The sequence below is a fragment of the Diplotaxodon limnothrissa genome, linkage group LG20 (assembly GCF_057381915.1).
Source record: "Diplotaxodon limnothrissa isolate DT_005_m linkage group LG20, D_limnothrissa_male_GT1.1, whole genome shotgun sequence".
NCBI classification, from domain to species: Eukaryota; Metazoa; Chordata; class Actinopteri; order Cichliformes; family Cichlidae; genus Diplotaxodon; species Diplotaxodon limnothrissa.
This window is the reverse complement of record NC_140615.1, coordinates 1,671,750-1,689,573: the sequence shown is the minus strand read 5'-3', so window position 1 is coordinate 1,689,573 and position 17,824 is coordinate 1,671,750. Positions and strand designations below refer to the sequence as shown.

The 17,824-nt window shown below is 46.6% G+C and overlaps 1 protein-coding gene across 2 annotated transcripts in view; it reads right to left on the bottom strand.

Moving 5' to 3' along the window:
- Nucleotides 1–17,824, bottom strand: part of LOC146610183 (ERC protein 2) — a 138,701-nt gene that overhangs the window by 56,608 nt on the left and 64,269 nt on the right. For both annotated transcript variants that reach the window (XM_085343988.1, XM_085343987.1), the window contains 2 exons: nucleotides 3,314–3,355; nucleotides 2,784–2,977 (listed from right to left, as the gene is read on the bottom strand). In XM_085343988.1, the coding sequence (XP_085200114.1) occupies nucleotides 2,784–2,977; nucleotides 3,314–3,355 (236 nt within the window). The remainder of the gene's footprint in view (nucleotides 1–2,783; nucleotides 2,978–3,313; nucleotides 3,356–17,824) is intronic.

Below are 17,824 nucleotides of genomic sequence, written 5' to 3'. Positions count from 1 at the left end.
CAATTCCAACAATTAATATTATAAGTTTATGAGTGAAGGAGGCAAGAAGGAAAGGAGAAGAACTAAGGCTTTATGTTTCTGCCACAATTTATTCCTAAAATTTGTGAAGCTGCATACACTCCAGTTCAGTGTCTCTTCTTTGACATCATGTTGAAAGTTAATTAAAACCTCGTGTATTTTAATTCCCACAAGTTGTTCTTAACTTCCAAGTATGTCAGTCCTAAAAAATGTTTGGGGGGGTTTCTTGTTTTGTTTTGTTTTTTAGTCCATCACACACAGACGAACTGCTTGAAGAGATCTATAACCGCGAGAGATCTATTTAACAAATCCGTCAGAATTAGTACGACATGCTGATACGTTCCACAAAGCCTGTTCAATGTCACTGATTACTTTGGCAGATTAGCTTTACGTCTACTGTACACTAACAACAGTAAATAAAACGTCACCCATAAACTACCCTAATGTTATCACTGATGACTTAGAGTAGATCACTAAGCAATCAACAAGCTGCGAGTGAGACTCCCCTGTGCTGGAAGGTATTTATTACAATGGCCTGTTAGCTCCATCCATCTTTGACTCTCTTTGCTTCACTGCCAACTGGATGAGAAAGTGTCTATTTCCTCATCTGTTCTCCCTCTCCATTCAGATAGTGGTTAATAGGTCATCTGACTGACTTCCAACAGAAACACTCTGATTAAAAAGACATTCATCCTCTGCCCAGATAAGCTACATTCCGCATGCTCTGCAACAGAAGTCCAATCAGCACACAGACACTCGTCCGCCCATGCGTTCATATAACACGTGTGCAGAAACACATATGCAAAGATTCTTCTGTTTCTGTTTAATGTCTTTGTTAAATCAAAAAGTACACTGAGAACTAACACGATTTGTTGCCCCACAATTTTCTATAGCAGACACACATGCTAACAACTACTGTACAAACAACTATTCTGTGTGTGTTCATAGCAACTCTGCAGGACTACAATGGGCCTTGATCTCACAGGCCGGCTTGCATGTGACCTCTGACCTGTGCATGCCAACCAGAGGTGAGGGTTCGTGCTGATAGGAGGGACTGGCTGACACTAATGAGACAGCGGGACCAAATAAGATGGATGAGCTGAGGGGAAAAGGAACTGTTCCAACGATCCAAAACGTTTGCGGCCCAGAAATCGCTGCACACCCACATGCACGGACACTGCACATGCACCAAGTACGATGAGCATGCGTATGACCAGGTCATGAAAGTTGCAATTGAATGGCAGAAAAATGTAAACAAAACAAAAATATCCATTCTTGCAGAGATGCACGGAAAAACAGAGTAGAGTTTGTGAACAAATTCTGTAGGAGCTACTGCTTTCCTATTACTTGATGCTTAGGAGTTCCCACAGAGTTTGAGTCAGCGCATGGTTTCCATGCCAGAGCAGCCAGTCTGTAAAATGGGTAATGAATGAGGCAGGAAACTGTTGGATCCAGAACATACAGCTCATGCAAACTGATTCCAAGCCATTCAGAACCAGAACAAGTGTTAACACACCTGATGAAGCCAATGTGTGTGAAAAATGATTGTTTTCATATTTTTTTAAACTCATGCCCCAACTTTGCAACCCGTGATCCACCAAAAGACTGATTCACTATTAATCTACATATACAGACACACGGCTAAATACCACTTTAAATATCACATTTCAAACTCAAAAACATTCTCTGTACACATTTCTGTGCTTCTTTTTCACCCACACACACACACACACACACACACACACACACACACACACACACACACACACACTGTATGAAATAAATATGCAGACAAACACTAACATACTGTACTTCTGCCTTGGCACTAAGCAACTACTCATTTGGGTACATATACACACCATGCCAATCCATAAATCAGATGATAATTGAGTAGCACTGTGCCAGTAATAAACAGAGTAGTATAAACATCCAGTGTCTGGGCTGGATACAAAAACCTCCCACTGGCATGCCGCTGGCTGCCTGCCTGGCAAACTCAAAGGCTCACTCACATACACACACAAACACTGTCACAGGATGCATTGACAGTAGTCAAAAGTAATGCAAAGACATTTATATAAACACACATATGGATAATTTGATATGAGAAAACACAGATGACCGCACTGATGACAGGATTGAAATGTGTGCAAAGAAGATTTGCAGACGTCAACACGAAAGAGAAGCTATATGTCTCCACAGGAAGCATATAAAATCTCTCATTGTGTTATTACTGTGACAGGAATGAAGACCATAAATGGATTATGCATTTACTGCCCCAACGAGACAGTTAAATCTAAGCTTCCTGAGGCTCAGATACAGTCAGTTCCCCCAATTTCCAACTTTATACCTGAGAAAATTTAAAAGGAGCCAGCAACCACAGCATGATGTCAACGTAATGATCATGGGCAGTGTGAGCAGTATTATGACGGTGGGGTTAGCGGGCACACTAAATATCTACTTACCCATGTCTGCAGACATTGACAGATAAAAACAAATAATAAGACATTAAGCCAAATGATTAGACTGATATTTAAACAGGTCACATTCATTTTCTGGACTGATTACATCAGGCCAAAAGAATGGCAACATAAAAGTGGTTTCAAGTGCTAGGACGACTCAATCTAGACAGTTTATATTTCATGGATTACCCCTTTATAAATACAGCACGTAGGAATGAGCCGAGGCCTTACAAAGATCCGGTTACACTCTAAGAACACACAATTTCTGACTTGTTACGAAACTGACTGAATTCCTTAAACCCTCACCTTTCAAGATCAGAGATTTTTTTCTCCTTGCAGGATTTGTCCATCTCGGCATCCTTTAAAGCTCCCATCAGCCTCTCCACTTCAGCTTGTGACTTCCTGGATTCCTCTCTGTAGCGGCCAACTTCCTGCTCTAGGACCCTCAGACGATCTGTGATATCCGGACACATCTTGACTGCTTCCTCTGTAGTTTGGATCTTTGAGTATATATGTTTGTGTAAGCATTGGGGGGTGAGAATGGATTCATTAGGTACAAACACAACCATGTGTGAACTGCTACCTAGACAGCATGAAAGCATTTGAAATATTCTCCACGTTGACCACTTCAGATCATTGTCAGACGTAGCTAAACACTCACACTTAGGCTTCCTAACACTTTACGGTTCATTACCAAAGAACAGGTTCAGATAAATAGAAAAACATTTCAATTCTTTTATTATAAGCATATTAATATAGCTGAGCCTTAACCTATTAGCGCTGTTAGCCTAGCATGTAATATGCTAACAGCTAGCACTAACAAAAAAAGAACCTACCGTGGGGCTCACTGCCGGTGGCCCGTCTACTTTGGTTTTCACCTAGTTAAAAAAAGAAATTGTAGATAAACAAATAAACCTTGTGACATCCTGCAGGACTAAATCATTGGCACTGATAATTATACAAGAGCAGGTGTGTTATCATCTTGCATGAACCGAAAAGGAAAAGGTAAGTCAGGCCTGAATTCTAGGTTACAATTCATAATTTAGCTGCCTGCTTTTCTGTGGTTGGCTTCTATCAGTTCCCTCCTCAGGGCATCTTTCATGTAGAGCTAGGAGTTCATTATCATTATAAAATTACATACTTGCTCTGTTTTGGCTGCGATTTTATGAGACCACCAAACATCTCAATTCTTTTCAAAATAAATGCTGAAAGAAAAAAAGAAAGAACACAGTTATGCTGATCAAACCATTCTCTGAGAAAAATATCCCAAAGGAAGTTTCTAACCTAGAATTATCTTTCTCTGTGTTTCTGCTTTTTTCTCCTGGTCTTTACCTCTCTCTGTCTACTGTGTTTGTGAAGGTTATTTAACTTGTTGAGACAGCTGAGGCCACTCGTTTAAACATCATCAAGTGAATGTGCACAAACACTTGTGCGCGCGCACACACACAGACACACAGCCATGTTTCATCCACTTCAGAGTATATTACATTTACTTCCACCTACTGCCAACAGTTCCCCTCACGCTAACCTCAACCTGTCACGGACCCAGTTCCAGGGATTCGGGGTCCGTGAGCAGTGTGGACTACTATTGTAGTTATTATTATTATTATTATTGTAAAGTGTAGAAGTAAATTTAAATCTATTTTGATATACAAAGAGGTGTTTACAAAGGTTATAAAGCTAGTTATGTAGCTATTTGGTGGTTACGTGTTTTGATATTTACATGTTTACATGTTTGAATGTTTAGACATGCATGTTCAAACCAGTAATAAGTATGTGTTATATCTACCTGGTTGTTTTCCCTGTTTTGATCTGAGTATAAGATTTCCTGGCTTCTGAGAGGCCAGTGAAGTATTCATGAGGGCGGCACACAGGAAGTGTGGGTTGTTGTTGCAGGGTGCTAAAGGTAAAGAGGCTGCTAAAAAGTTATCCGTCTCCGTCTTGCTGTTCCTAATTATTCAGAGAGATTCCCAACCATCTAGTGAACCCTCACGTTACATCTGGTGGCAGCGGTGGGATTTATTTTCTTGATGGATCTGTGTATTTGGTGAGTTTTACTCCCAAGCTGCGGATAAGATCGTTTTTTTTCCCGCTGGGATTTATCCCTCTCTGTGAACAGCTGATGAACTGAAAATAATAATAGTAATAATTTTTGGAGATAGGAAGGATTGTTGCAGCTTTTCTCTCTGTTTTTGTGATTTTTTTTTTTTTTTGAGCTGGATATTTGTTGGGAACATGTCGGCTGACGAGAGTGAATCTGTGCATGAGCTGCGCTCTTCTCCTGTGCCACATTCGAGGACAGTGGATGCAATGCGGACTGTTGCTGCTCCCGCCCACCATACCGTTTCCAGTGCCCTGACAATAGATCTTCCACCTGTTTTTAAAGGAGATGGGACTGAATCTTTTACTAGTTGGTCTCGTCGCTTTGAAGTGGCAGTGCAAGCTATGACTCCACCTGAGGTAGATTTGCCAACTGTGATGTCCTCTGTTCTGCCTACTCGTCTAGCAGATGCTGCATTTTTGTACTGGGACAGTTTGCCTTCATCAGCCCAGAAAGACTATGATCTAGTGAAGGATAAGCTGAAAGAGGTTTTCGGTCCAAAATATTCTCTGCCATTCTTCCAGACACATGTGAATGCTCGCCCCCGGAAACCAGGTGAAAGTTTAGATGTGTACAGCGCGGATATTACCCGTCTTGTGCTTGAAGCTTTCCCTAACTATGACTACAATGCCTTGGAAGGTGAAAAATTTCGCCGTTTTGTTGCTGGGTTGGACCCCACCTTGCAATCTAAGATTCATGAGATGGGTGCAGAGGATCTCGACGGAGCCCTGCGCATTGCCAGCCGTTGTGAGAGAGCACGGGCAGCATTGCAACTTACAGCTGCAGGATCCTCTCATATTCAGTCTTCAGAACAGGTTGCTATGATACGTCCTCAGCCTACTGATGCTAAACTTCTTCAAGCGGTTGAGGAGCTCACGCTTACTGTAACCAGCCTGAAACATGAAGTACAGCAGTTACGGGAGAAACAGAGTTACCTTGCCCAACGTTTGGACTCCAGTCGTGATAGATCCTCCTCTTCCAATGTTCAGTACAGCACCCGCAGTGCGTCCCCGTCGCCTTATCATGCCAGACAACATTCCAGAGACTATTGCTCGCCTGAGAGGCGTTATCATCGTGATCCAGAGTCTCACCGTGAACGTCCTTCTTCCCCTGTTCCCCAGAGGTTCAATGAGTGGGACAAATGTGAGAAACACGATCAACGCACATACCCTTCCCAACAGCCCCCCCAGTATTCCAGGTACAATTACCCTGACAATAACAGATACCGACGCAGTCCCAGTCCTGCTCCACGTAGAGTTAGAGATGCTGCGTCCTACAGTAGGACCGGTGTTCGTTTCCAGTCCCCGGAAAGGCCTGCACATTTCACCTCCGGCCCACAGGGAAACTTTCATTAGCTGCTGTTGAGGGGCAAACATCAGCTACAGTATCAGGGCCCCAAAACCACATCCCCCAGTTCCCCTCAGAATCTGATGGATCAGTCTCCTCTAACGTCTTGGCTATTGTCGAGGGCATTGAAGTGTGTGCTCTAATTGACTCTGGTTCCTTTGTCTCCCTTGTGAGTGAAGATTTTCGAAACGCTCATCCAGCTTTGAAAAAACGGCCTATGGTAGCATCCTCTGTGCCAGCTCGTTCGGTCAATGGAGAACGTCTGGAAATCTTAGGCAAGTTAACCGTTGGTATTAGGCTTGGGACTCAGGTATGGCAGCAGGACTTTGAAGTCCTCAGAGGTGCTTACCAGCCAGTCATTCTAGGTTGGGATTTTCTGCAGAGGCACCATGCTCTTCTCGACCTCAAAAACAAAGTGCTGCAACTGTGGGACATGAAAATTCCCCTGTTGCCCAAAGGACATGAGGTGGCTGCCTGCTGTAATGTTTCCGTGTTAGCGCCAACCAAAATTCCAGCTATGAGCGAAACTCTGATCACAGCCTGTGTGTCAGCAGCCACACCGGCTTCTCCTGTTCCAACAGACTACTATGGTGTCTTAATCCCTAATCCAACATGTGACATTGTTGTGGCTCACACTCTCAGTGAAGTTCAGAATGGTACTACAGTGGTTCGAATGCTTAATCCCTCCAGTGATGAAATCGAACTGTACCCTGGACAGCATCTTGGTGAGTTTCATTCAGGCTCATCTGTTGATATCATTCCACTGGAGCAGACATGTTGTGCTACTTCACCTGTGTATGATTCGACTCTGCCGGTAGAAATAGATGAAACAAACTTGTCACACTCCCAGGTTCAGTCCCTGAAATCACTTCTCCAGAAGTATTCAGGAATCTTCAGTAAGCACTCAGAGGACAGAGGTCACACAGGCATAATTAAGCATCATATTCACACAGGTGATGCTACACCGATTAAACAAAGAGCCTATAGAGTGACACCTGAACAGAGAGCTGAAATACAGACTCAAGTTGACAACCTTTTAAAGGCAGGTGTCATCGAAGAAAGCTACAGCCCATGGGCCGCCCCAGTTGTTCTGGTGCGAAAGAAAAATGGTACGTGGCGTTTCTGTCTCGACTATAGGAAACTCAATGCAGTGACAATCAAAGACTCTCATCCTCTTCCAAGGGTTGATGATGCACTGGATGCGCTGTCAGGTTCTGCCTGGTTCTCCACAATGGACCTTCAACATGGCTATTGGCAGGTTGAACTGGAAGAGAAGGATCGTGAGAAAACTGCTTTCACAACCGGCAGTGGACTTTACCACTTCACTGTTATGCCCATGGGACTCACAAACGCTCCAGCCACATGTCAGCGGTTAATGGAGATGGTACTTCGTGGCCTTCCCTGGAAAACCTGCTTAGTGTATTTGGATGATGTCCTCATTTACAGCCGCTCTTTCGCAGAACATCTCCAGCATCTGGAAGAAATTTTCGGCAGATTCCAGGCAAGTGGCTTGAAGCTAAACCCCTCAAAATGCTGTTTTGCCAAAGATCAGGTACAATTTCTGGGCCACATTGTATCAAAACATGGCATCCAGCCTGACCCCAGAAATGTGAACAGTGTGCAAGCCTGGCCTATTCCACAAACAGCGACAGAAGTAAGGTCATTCCTTGGACTTTGTTCATATTATCGCAAGTTTATTCAAAACTTTGCGCACCACAGTGTCCCCCTACATGCTCTCACTGAGAAGCATGCAACTTTTCAATGGACTTCTCAGTGCCAGGATGCATTCATGTATCTGAAACATGCCCTCTCAAACCCTCCAGTGGTTTCATTCCCTGACTTCACATTGCCATTTTCTCTGTATACTGATGCTTCTAGCACAGCTATTGGCAGTGTACTAGCTCAAAAACAGGGACAGCAAGAGAAAGTCATTGCCTATGCTAGCCATGCGCTTACAAAGGCAGAAAGAAAGTGGTCGACTTATGATCGAGAACTCTGGGCCATTGTTTGGGCAGTTAGACATTTTCGGCACTACCTCTACAAGCAGCCATTTGTTATTGTCACGGATCACAAGCCCCTCCTGGGTCTTCGGAAAATACCCATTGACAGTGATAGAACTGGTCGCCGTGCTCGCTGGGCTCTTGAACTTGATCCTTTTGAGTGGACTGTGATTCATAAAGATGGCCACCGCCACCTCAATGCGGACGCACTGTCACGTCGCCCTGTCACTGGTGAAACCGTAGAGCAGGACACAGTCTGCACTGCTTCTGCTACCTTGAAACCTGAAGAGAGGTGCGTGGGTCCTGCAGGCCCGCCCAACCATAGTCCCTGCAGTACTGACCAAAAACACATTCCATGCAATGACCTTCCTGATCCACGACTGCAGTGTGCAGCGCTATCTGTTTCATCCACATTTGTGCTTGAGCTGCCTGAAGATGATCTCAAAAGTGAACAACAAAAAGATCCTGTACTGTCAGAAGTCATTGGCTGGAAAGCTAAGGGTCAGAAACCACCCTACTGGCGTATGAAAAAATGCCCACCTCAGGAAAAAGTGCTATGGCATGAGTACTCTAGACTTACCTTTCACAATGGCTTACTCTGTCGTAAAGCTTTCAACCCGTCCCAAAAGTCAGTGTTGCATCAGTTGGTTGTTCCTGAATCTTTAAAAGACACTGTCCTACAGCTGCTGCATGGCAACCCAGTGTCCGGTCACCTATCAGCAGATAAGGTCCTGAAACGTGCTCAGCAGCTATATTACTGGCCATTCATGTCACGTGACATCAGAATATGGTGCACACAATGCACTCCATGTGATGCCAGACGGAATCCCACACCTCATCACAGAGCTCCAATGAAAACAATTGTTGCTGCGGAGCCATTTCAAAAGGTGGCAGCTGACATACTTGAACTCCCCATTACGAGTCGTGGCAACAGGTACGTGCTCGTTGTTCAAGACTATTTCTCGAAATATGTCAATCTCTATGCTATCGCAGACCAACGTGCCACAACAGTTGCAAAATGCCTGTTTGACAACTTCATCTGTCAGCACGGCGTCCCTGAAATGCTACACACGGACCAAGGACGTCAGTTTGAATCTGACCTGGTGAAACATCTGTGTCAGCTGCTAGGCATCCAGAAGACACGGACCAGCCCATATCACCCTCAATGCGACGGGATGGTCGAGAGGTTCAATCGAACACTTATTGACCAGTTAGCTAAGTTACTCCTTCAGCAGCCTGGCGAATGGGATGACTGCCTCAATCAAGTTGCTTTGGCTTACAACACCAGTCCTCACTCTACCACGGGGTTTACGCCATTTTTTCTCACACATGGACATGAGGCACGGATGCCTGCTAATATGCTGTTGCCTACCAACATGTCAGCATCATCTACTTCTGTTTCTCCTGCTGACTACGTCACCCAGTTGACTCAGAGACTTCAGTCTGCCTTCAGCACTGCTGCATGGAACAGAGATTGTGCCCACAACCAGCAGAAACAATTGTACGATAGGGGCATCAAACACACTCCTTATGTTCCGGGTGACTTGGTGTGGTTAAATGACCCCACTACAGCAAAGCAGAAACTTGCTCCACATTGGAAGGGCCCCTTTGAGATATTGGAGTGCCTTGGAACAGATGGAGAAAACCCTGGTGTCACGTACAGGATTCGCTACCTCCTGGACCAATCAGACAAGACTCAAATTGTTCACTACAATCGTCTCAGGCCGTACAAAGCACCTGTTCCTAAAGGTGGAACCAACTCACCTGCTGGTGACATACCTGTACAGCCCCAGATTCCACAGTTGACTGCATTATCAGGTGCGTTGCCCTTCACAGCTTCAAAATCTGCAGCTGAAGGGAGCTGGAATGTTCAGGGCCGCAGCCCTGCAACCTCATCAGACCCTCAGGTTTGTCAGCCACCACCTCTAAACCAGTCACGACCCCATTCCCACTCTCCTTTGTCCCCTTCTCCTCGGTCTGAGACTGTAACGACTTCTCCCTCTGGCCATGTGGTGATACACCAATCAGACATTGTCCCTTCAACTCCTCATCGAGTATCTGGTGTTTCACGGCGATGTGGGAGACGTCAAGTTGTGCCTCCCAGATACCTCAAGGACTATGTTTTGAACTGAACTTGTTTTTGGTTTTGCTGTTGTGTTATTGTTGTCCCCTTTGCTTGCAGCATGTTGGGGGTTTTTTTTTCTCTTCCTTTTCTGTAGGGAAACGGGGACGTTTCTTATGTGAGGGGGGGAGGAAAATGTAAAGTGTAGAAGTAAATTTAAATCTATTTTGATATACAAAGAGGTGTTTACAAAGGTTATAAAGCTAGTTATGTAGCTATTTGGTGGTTACGTGTTTTGATATTTACATGTTTACATGTTTGAATGTTTAGACATGCATGTTCAAACCAGTAATAAGTATGTGTTATATCTACCTGGTTGTTTTCCCTGTTTTGATCTGAGTATAAGATTTCCTGGCTTCTGAGAGGCCAGTGAAGTATTCATGAGGGCGGCACACAGGAAGTGTGGGTTGTTGTTGCAGGGTGCTAAAGGTAAAGAGGCTGCTAAAAAGTTATCCGTCTCCGTCTTGCTGTTCCTAATTATTCAGAGAGATTCCCAACCATCTAGTGAACCCTCACGTTACATTATTATTATTATTATCATTATTGTGGTTGTTGTTATTATGGTTGTGTCTGCTGTCCTGTTTTTCCGTGTTGGTGTACTGTCAGGTGTTTAGGGGTGTGTGCTTGTGTATGTGAGGGTGCGGTCGTGGCAGGCACTTTTAGGCCTGGTGGGTGTGGCCCTGCCAGCTGACCGGTCCCACCCAGGAATCCACACACACCTGGCGCCGATCAAGCCTCGTCAGAGGAGCTTCAAAACAGTGTGGCTGAGAGCTCCTCGACGCTGGATCGTTGAGTGACTTCCCGTCAGTCTTAAGTGTATTGTGCAAGGTTAGTGCAAGTCTACTGTTAGGTTTTGTACTCACGGCTGCCTTTGGTATGCGTGTTTCCTCAGGAGGAATTGTGGCGACCAGGAGGCAGCACACGGAGAGTACACAGGGAACGGAGACAGAGCACGGAGCACGGGATAAAGGAGAAGACACGGAACGGGAGTTGGGATCGCACGGGGGGATTTATTGTTGTTCGGATTGTCACCACTGTAAATAAACACTGTTGCACTGTAGAGTCCTGCATTTTGGGTCCTCCTTTCCCCACATCCCCACGGTCTGCCAGCGAGACCGTGACAGAACGATCCAGCCATTATGGGCCCAGCGGACTCAAGGACCGTCTCACAGGAGGAATTGCTCGCCCAGCTCTGGAAATACTGTCGGAGCATTATCCAGGCGGCGGATCCACATCAGAGACACATGCAGGTCGTATTTTTTGATTCCTTCTTATCATCAATCACCTCATCTGTGAGCTTTTTGGACATTAAGAGACTAATTTCGATTATAACCACGCTGAGGGAAAGTTCCTGTTTTGAGCTGTTTGGTTTGGGCTGTCCGGGCGAGGAGGATATGGCAACCTCCCTGGGAGCCCTTGCTGCCTATTTCTTTTTTCATAGGCTGATAGCCTCCCCGCCGTCGCTTGCAGCTCGCTTGTTGGACCCTCCATTGCGGGGGAAACGTTTCACACGCCCTCTGCACCTCGCCACATCTCCACTCACCTCTGCGGCACCTGCTGAGTCAGCAGACCAAGGACCGGCAGCTCAAAATCACACAGCTGCTCTCCTGTCCGGCCGGCTGGTGGAACCTCAGCCTGATACGCTGGCCCCGGCATCGTTAAAGATGCGACGCTTGCGCCGCCGGCGTGCCTCACCGCAGTCAGACTCTAAAACTTTCCAACAGCCGGCTGTGGTGAGTCATATGGACAATTCATCTTCATTCACCTCATCTGTTTATTCACGGGACTGTGTGAAAGCTAACCTCGTAGCACAGCCAGCTGCCCAGCCTGTAGCCGTAGCACAGCCAGTCCAGTCAGCCTCTCGTCTTCATCCTCAGTTGGAGGCTGATATGCCTGCTGGAACTACCCTGCCATTATGTCACCCGCCTGTTGTTTCTACATCGCTGTCCAGTCTACCACAAGTAGCTGCCGCACCATTATCACATCCGCCCTTTGCAGCTACTTCTCCACCAGCGTCCCATCAGACTGCAGCGACCGCAGAACTCTCGACTTCACCATCCACATCACCCGCTCGACCGTCATCTTCGCCACCTGCAGCTTCCGCATCGCCATCTTCACCTCCGGATCAACGACCATCTATACCCGCGTCGCAGCCGGAGGAGCGGCTCAGCGAGCGGGAGGAGCTCAGCGAGCGGGAGGAGCTCAGCGAGCAGGAGCAGCTCAGCGAGCCGGAGGAGCTCAGCATGCCCGAGCAGGAGCAGCTCAGCAAGCCGGAGGAGCTCAGCGAGCGGGAGGAGCTCAGCGAGCCGGAGGGGGAGCTCAGCGAGCGCGAGCGGGAGGAGCTCAGCGAGCCGGAGGAGCTCAGCGAGCCGGAGGAGCTCAGCATGCCCGAGCGGGAGCTCAGCGAGCGGGAGGAGCCCGCGTCGCCAGCTGTGGAGCTCAGCGAGCAGGAGCAGCTCAGCGAGCCGGAGGAGCTCAGCATGCCCGAGCAGGAGCTCAGCGAGCGGGAGGAGCCCGCGTCGCCAGCTGTGGAGCTCAGCGAGCCGGAGGAGCTCAGCGAGCCGGAGGAGCTCAGCGAGCAGGAGCAGCTCAGCGAGCCGGAGGAGCTCAGCATGCCCGAGCGGGAGCTCAGCGAGCGGGAGGAGCCCGCGTCGCCAGCTGTGGAGCTCAGCATGCCCGAGCCGGAGGAGCTCAGCGAGCCACCAGCAGAGGAGCTCGGCGAGCGGAAGGAACAACCGGCGCTGCCAGCCGCGGAGGGGCTCTCTCTGCCAGCCGCGGAGGGGCCCGCTCAGCCGGAGGTCAGCGAACCGGAGGGACCTCCACGTCTAGCGCGGCCTCCACGCCATCCACGTCCAGTGCATCCACGTCAGCGACCGGCGCGTCATAGACCATGTGCCACGCCTCGCTGTTGCTCACCGGAGCAGCGATGTTACCATCGGACCCGTGGCAGGCCACCAGAACCGTTCCGCCGCCACCGGACCCGTGGCAGGCCGCCGGAGGGGCAGCGCCGCCGCCACCGGATCCGTGGCAGGCCGCCTGAAGCGTTCCGCTTCCATCATGGGGTTGGAGGTAGGCCGCCCGAACTGTTTTCCCACCACTGCCTGACCCGTAGCGAGTTTTGCCTGCTTGCGGTCCACTGGGTCGGCCGCAAGAACTGTTGTTCCCACCATGGCAGTGGTTGGACATTTGAACTGGGGTTTTGGGGCCCTCCGTCCGGGACCCCCCGCCGCCCGCCCGGGGTTGGTTGTACTGTGGTTTTTGTTTTGTTTTTGTTTTTGGGTCGTCAGGTGCCGACCCTTAGAGGGGGGGTACTGTCACGGACCCAGTTCCAGGGATTCGGGGTCCGTGAGCAGTGTGGACTACTATTGTAGTTATTATTATTATTATTATTATTATTATTATTGTGGTTGTTGTTATTATGGTTGTGTCTGCTGTCCTGTTTTTCCGTGTTGGTGTACTGTCAGGTGTTTAGGGGTGTGTGCTTGTGTATGTGAGGGTGCGGTCGTGGCAGGCACTTTTAGGCCTGGTGGGTGTGGCCCTGCCAGCTGACCGGTTCCACCCAGGAATCCACACACACCTGGCGCCGATCAAGCCTCGTCAGAGGAGCTTCAAAACAGTGTGGCTGAGAGCTCCTCGACGCTGGATCGTTGAGTGACTTCCCGTCAGTCTTAAGTGTATTGTGCAAGGTTAGTGCAAGTCTACTGTTAGGTTTTGTACTCACGGCTGCCTTTGGTATGCGTGTTTCCTCAGGAGGAATTGTGGCGACCAGGAGGCAGCACACGGAGAGTACACAGGGAACGGAGACAGAGCACGGAGCACGGGATAAAGGAGAAGACACGGAACGGGAGTTGGGATCGCACGGGGGGATTTATTGTTGTTCGGATTGTCACCACTGTAAATAAACACTGTTGCACTGTAGAGTCCTGCATTTTGGGTCCTCCTTTCCCCACATCCCCACGGTCTGCCAGCGAGACCGTGACACAACCACTACTCAACCAAAAACTAACCATATCTTAATCCTAACCAAGTCATCATACTCAAATTTAATGACCTCTGTTATTTTGGCATGCACTTCACCTCCCAGAGGAAGTAAGGTCGACACAATGTAACTCAGCCTTTTTCATCTGGCAGGCGGGTCTGCACCCTACCCTTTCATTAACGTCACCTCTTGTGCTCCAATGTGTTATTTTTTCAGTGGAATCCCATTCAACACTTATTATATAAAAGAGGTTATTGCTATGATAATTATTTTCATCCAGACAAGCTGTCAGTGCTTAGGTAAGTTTGTGCTGAGGGATTTATTTAACATCTATTCATTAGCCCAAGCTTTTAGCCTCAGTACAATTTACATTCTATTTATTTAGCTCCTAGTTTGACCATTTTTAGACAACGTTCACGTTACCGTTTCTTCTCGGCAAATACAGACAATATTAGAGCTTAACATCAGTTATGTTGAGCTATTTTAAATGCATATAACATTACAGTACTTATATAAAGTCTGTACTTTTAGTTTACTATTCTACTTTTTTATGAGTGATTTTTTAACAAACTAACTTTAAACTGTTACTTATTAGCCTGAGTAGATCAGCAGTTTGTTAAATCCTCAGACCATGCCAGATTCAGAGTCATTTAAATTACCTTTCTTCCCTATTCTGATGCTCAGCTTGAACTTCAGCAGGTGATCTGGAGTTGCTACCATGTTATTGGCTCATTATGATTATAATGAGAATATTCTCAGGTCCACATAAGCCTATGACGGTACATAAAGTTCATGACTTGTCACTATGCTTGTGCTGACTATCAAGGATCTTGGCAACGGCTCGTCCTTCCCTCGTTGCTGCTACATGAGGCTGAAAACACTCATTCATGTACATCAATCCACATCTTTCCCAGCCCAAAATGCTTTAGGCCTAAGTGGACCAGAGCATGCTATTTTCTTTCACTAGAGCACACAGACAAGTGTGGAAACCAGTGGCTGAGAGGATGGTAGGTCTAAAAGGAATTTGTAATATTATGAGAGGGGAAAGGCCAGAAAAGATACAATTACATGTACAGTCAAATTCTTATTATCATTCCTGGAAATGTCTCTTGGGTGTAAATATTTCAAAATATGTTAAATATGTGTAGCCACCAGACTCTGTGCTGAGTTTTTAAACACCTGGCCAAAGACTACCCAGCAACACTGAGTCTGACATGACAGCATATGACATTTGCCTGGTTTGAAAAGAAAAACGTGTCTTTTGAATAAGAGTCAAGTCTTTTAAGGTGTGGTGCTGCCTTGAAGATTTTAGCCAGCCCGCTCTGAAAAGGTCACTGCCTTCCCCGAGGTTCTTTCCTTTGAAGAGCTGGTGTTTAGTTCTAGAAGTCCTTTAATAAGCTTGGAATCAACAAATACTGTTTTATGGGAAGAGGATGAGGATGCACTTAAGCCAACAGAGCCCTGAGGTCACGATAAAAAGCTCCGCTAACAGCTTGACTGAGTCAATAATACCAGCATCTGCAGATACTGTCAGTGGACCACTGTGTGTACATGACCTGATGACAAACACAAACTCTGCAGCTGCTTGAGAAGCAAATCATATTTGTCCTACGAGAAAAAAAAAATTTTGTCCATCTTTGGAGGTCTTGGTGTTTGTCAGGTTGAAATAAAATGATGTAACCATGTAAAAAGCATTTAATGCGCAGCATGTGAAGGATGCTTATATTAACAAAAACAAAAGACCCTCCAAAATCGTTGTGACTCCACCTATTAGAAGCAAATACAACAAATGCAAATTTGGCCACTATTCCCGTGAAGGTCCCTGTGCACCTGTCGAGTCTCCTCAGGCTCCTGAAGAACATAATCTCTGGGGTTTGTGGTTAACCAAAGCGGTCATAAGAAGTGATGATCCTTGATCGAGGGCGGGCCAGTTGCACACAGAGGTTTATGTTTGGTCCCTGTGCATAGTGAAATTGCAAATGGTCAGAACCAACAGAACTGGGTTTCCCTGTAGCACATAAGGAGACAAGCATGAAGGGCACAGTAGAGAAATTGAAATCAGACAAAGTTTTTTACTTTTTAATGGAGGAATCACAAAACCATTTTATTGCACTTAGTACACTCCTCCATTGATCGATCCATTGCTCCATCCTCCATTCATCCACCTATCCATCTTTTTTCTGCTGGATCTGACTACCAGTCTAAGCAGAGAAGCCCAGACCTCCCTCTCTCTGACCACCTCCTCCGTCACTTATAGAGTGACATCAAGCCAGCTGAGTGAACTGAGCGTGTACTGTGTCGGCCCTGGAGCCTCCTCCCAGTGGGTTACCAGTGCCCTACCCTGGAGTTAGGCCCAAGCAAATGGGGGACTAGCTTATCAGCGAGAGTCTGGTGGTCAAACCTTAGCCCTTCAGGCCAGCCCTCCTGTGGACCCACACAACACAGAAGGGTCTATCAAGTTCTGTGGTATGTGGGTGGCAAAGGCAGAGGCCTTGGCAGTCCAATCACCGATTACTGGACCTAGTAGTATTCAACTTTTATTCAAATTTTAAGCATACAATGACGAAATATTCAATACAAACGCCCAGCTTTTATTAGTGCATTCAAACTAGACAGGGAGAGCAAGCTGCCATAAAAAGCTTTGCACTGATCTGACTGAGTCAGAGCAAGAACTGACACAACAAAGTGTAGCGTTTAACACTGGATTTAAATTGTTAATTAAATGTTGTCGCAATTTGATAACTTTGCCATACAAAACCTTGGAGCACAGCTTTTACGATGCCTAGAATTTGTTAAGTAAAAGCAGCAGTCAGCAGACGTCTCTGCGCTGAAGGACTCATGAAGGAGTGGTAGATAAGTTTGATCAGGATCTAATCAAGCGCCAACATAATTCCCCAGTGACCTCCCAAATACTTATAGCATAGCCTGTCCTGTGCCACAGCGCTACAGGATCAACAACACCGCCGCATTTAAATGCACGCAGACACAAACAGCAGACGTATCGACAGTTGCTTTTGTGCTGGCATGCAGGGACATGCCGACAGAGACACACGCATGTATACAGGTACACAACCGTCATCGGTCTTTTTGAAGAATCTCTAAGTTTACATAACAGATTTGATTGCTGCGGAGTACACAAAACAGTCTAATTATGGCAGCACTTCTGCCACAGTGCGAATCTGTTTGCTACAAAAAGTTATTGAGCTGCTGCCACTTTCATGTGGTGCGGCATCAACATCCAAGAAGATATCATTTCACAGGAATGAGATGTGTGTACGCTTATTATGAGTATAAAAGAAAACATTCTCATAAATTCTGGCAGGACAGGGGTCTGTCCTGGCTTGTAAGCCTAGGAGAAGAAAGAAGGAGAGAAAAAAGATTGCAAGGCCCTCGACTTGGCACCCGCACAGGGATACAGGATCTCTCAGATCCATAAATCACTCTCTCTTAATTCATCCTTTTATCCCGTGGGACAAAGTGCAGGCAGGCCCTCTGCTAGGAAGTTGCTAACTATATTGTTGATGCTCACGGGGAGGTAATAATGTGGAATTACTCTTATTGTAAACGTTAGCATAGTAAGTACAAGGTACAGGAAGCATATTACAAGCACAACAAACATATAGTGGTTGTACTGATGGCTGTATGTCTGCAGTCCACACACATAACAGACCACCTCTCTTGTGTGTTCACAGTGCCTGTGTTCAATGACTGCAAAACCATTTTTGCGCAAAATGTAAGAGCCATGCATACTGCACACACATTTGTATTTTCTATTATCTAAACATCAATAGATAATAC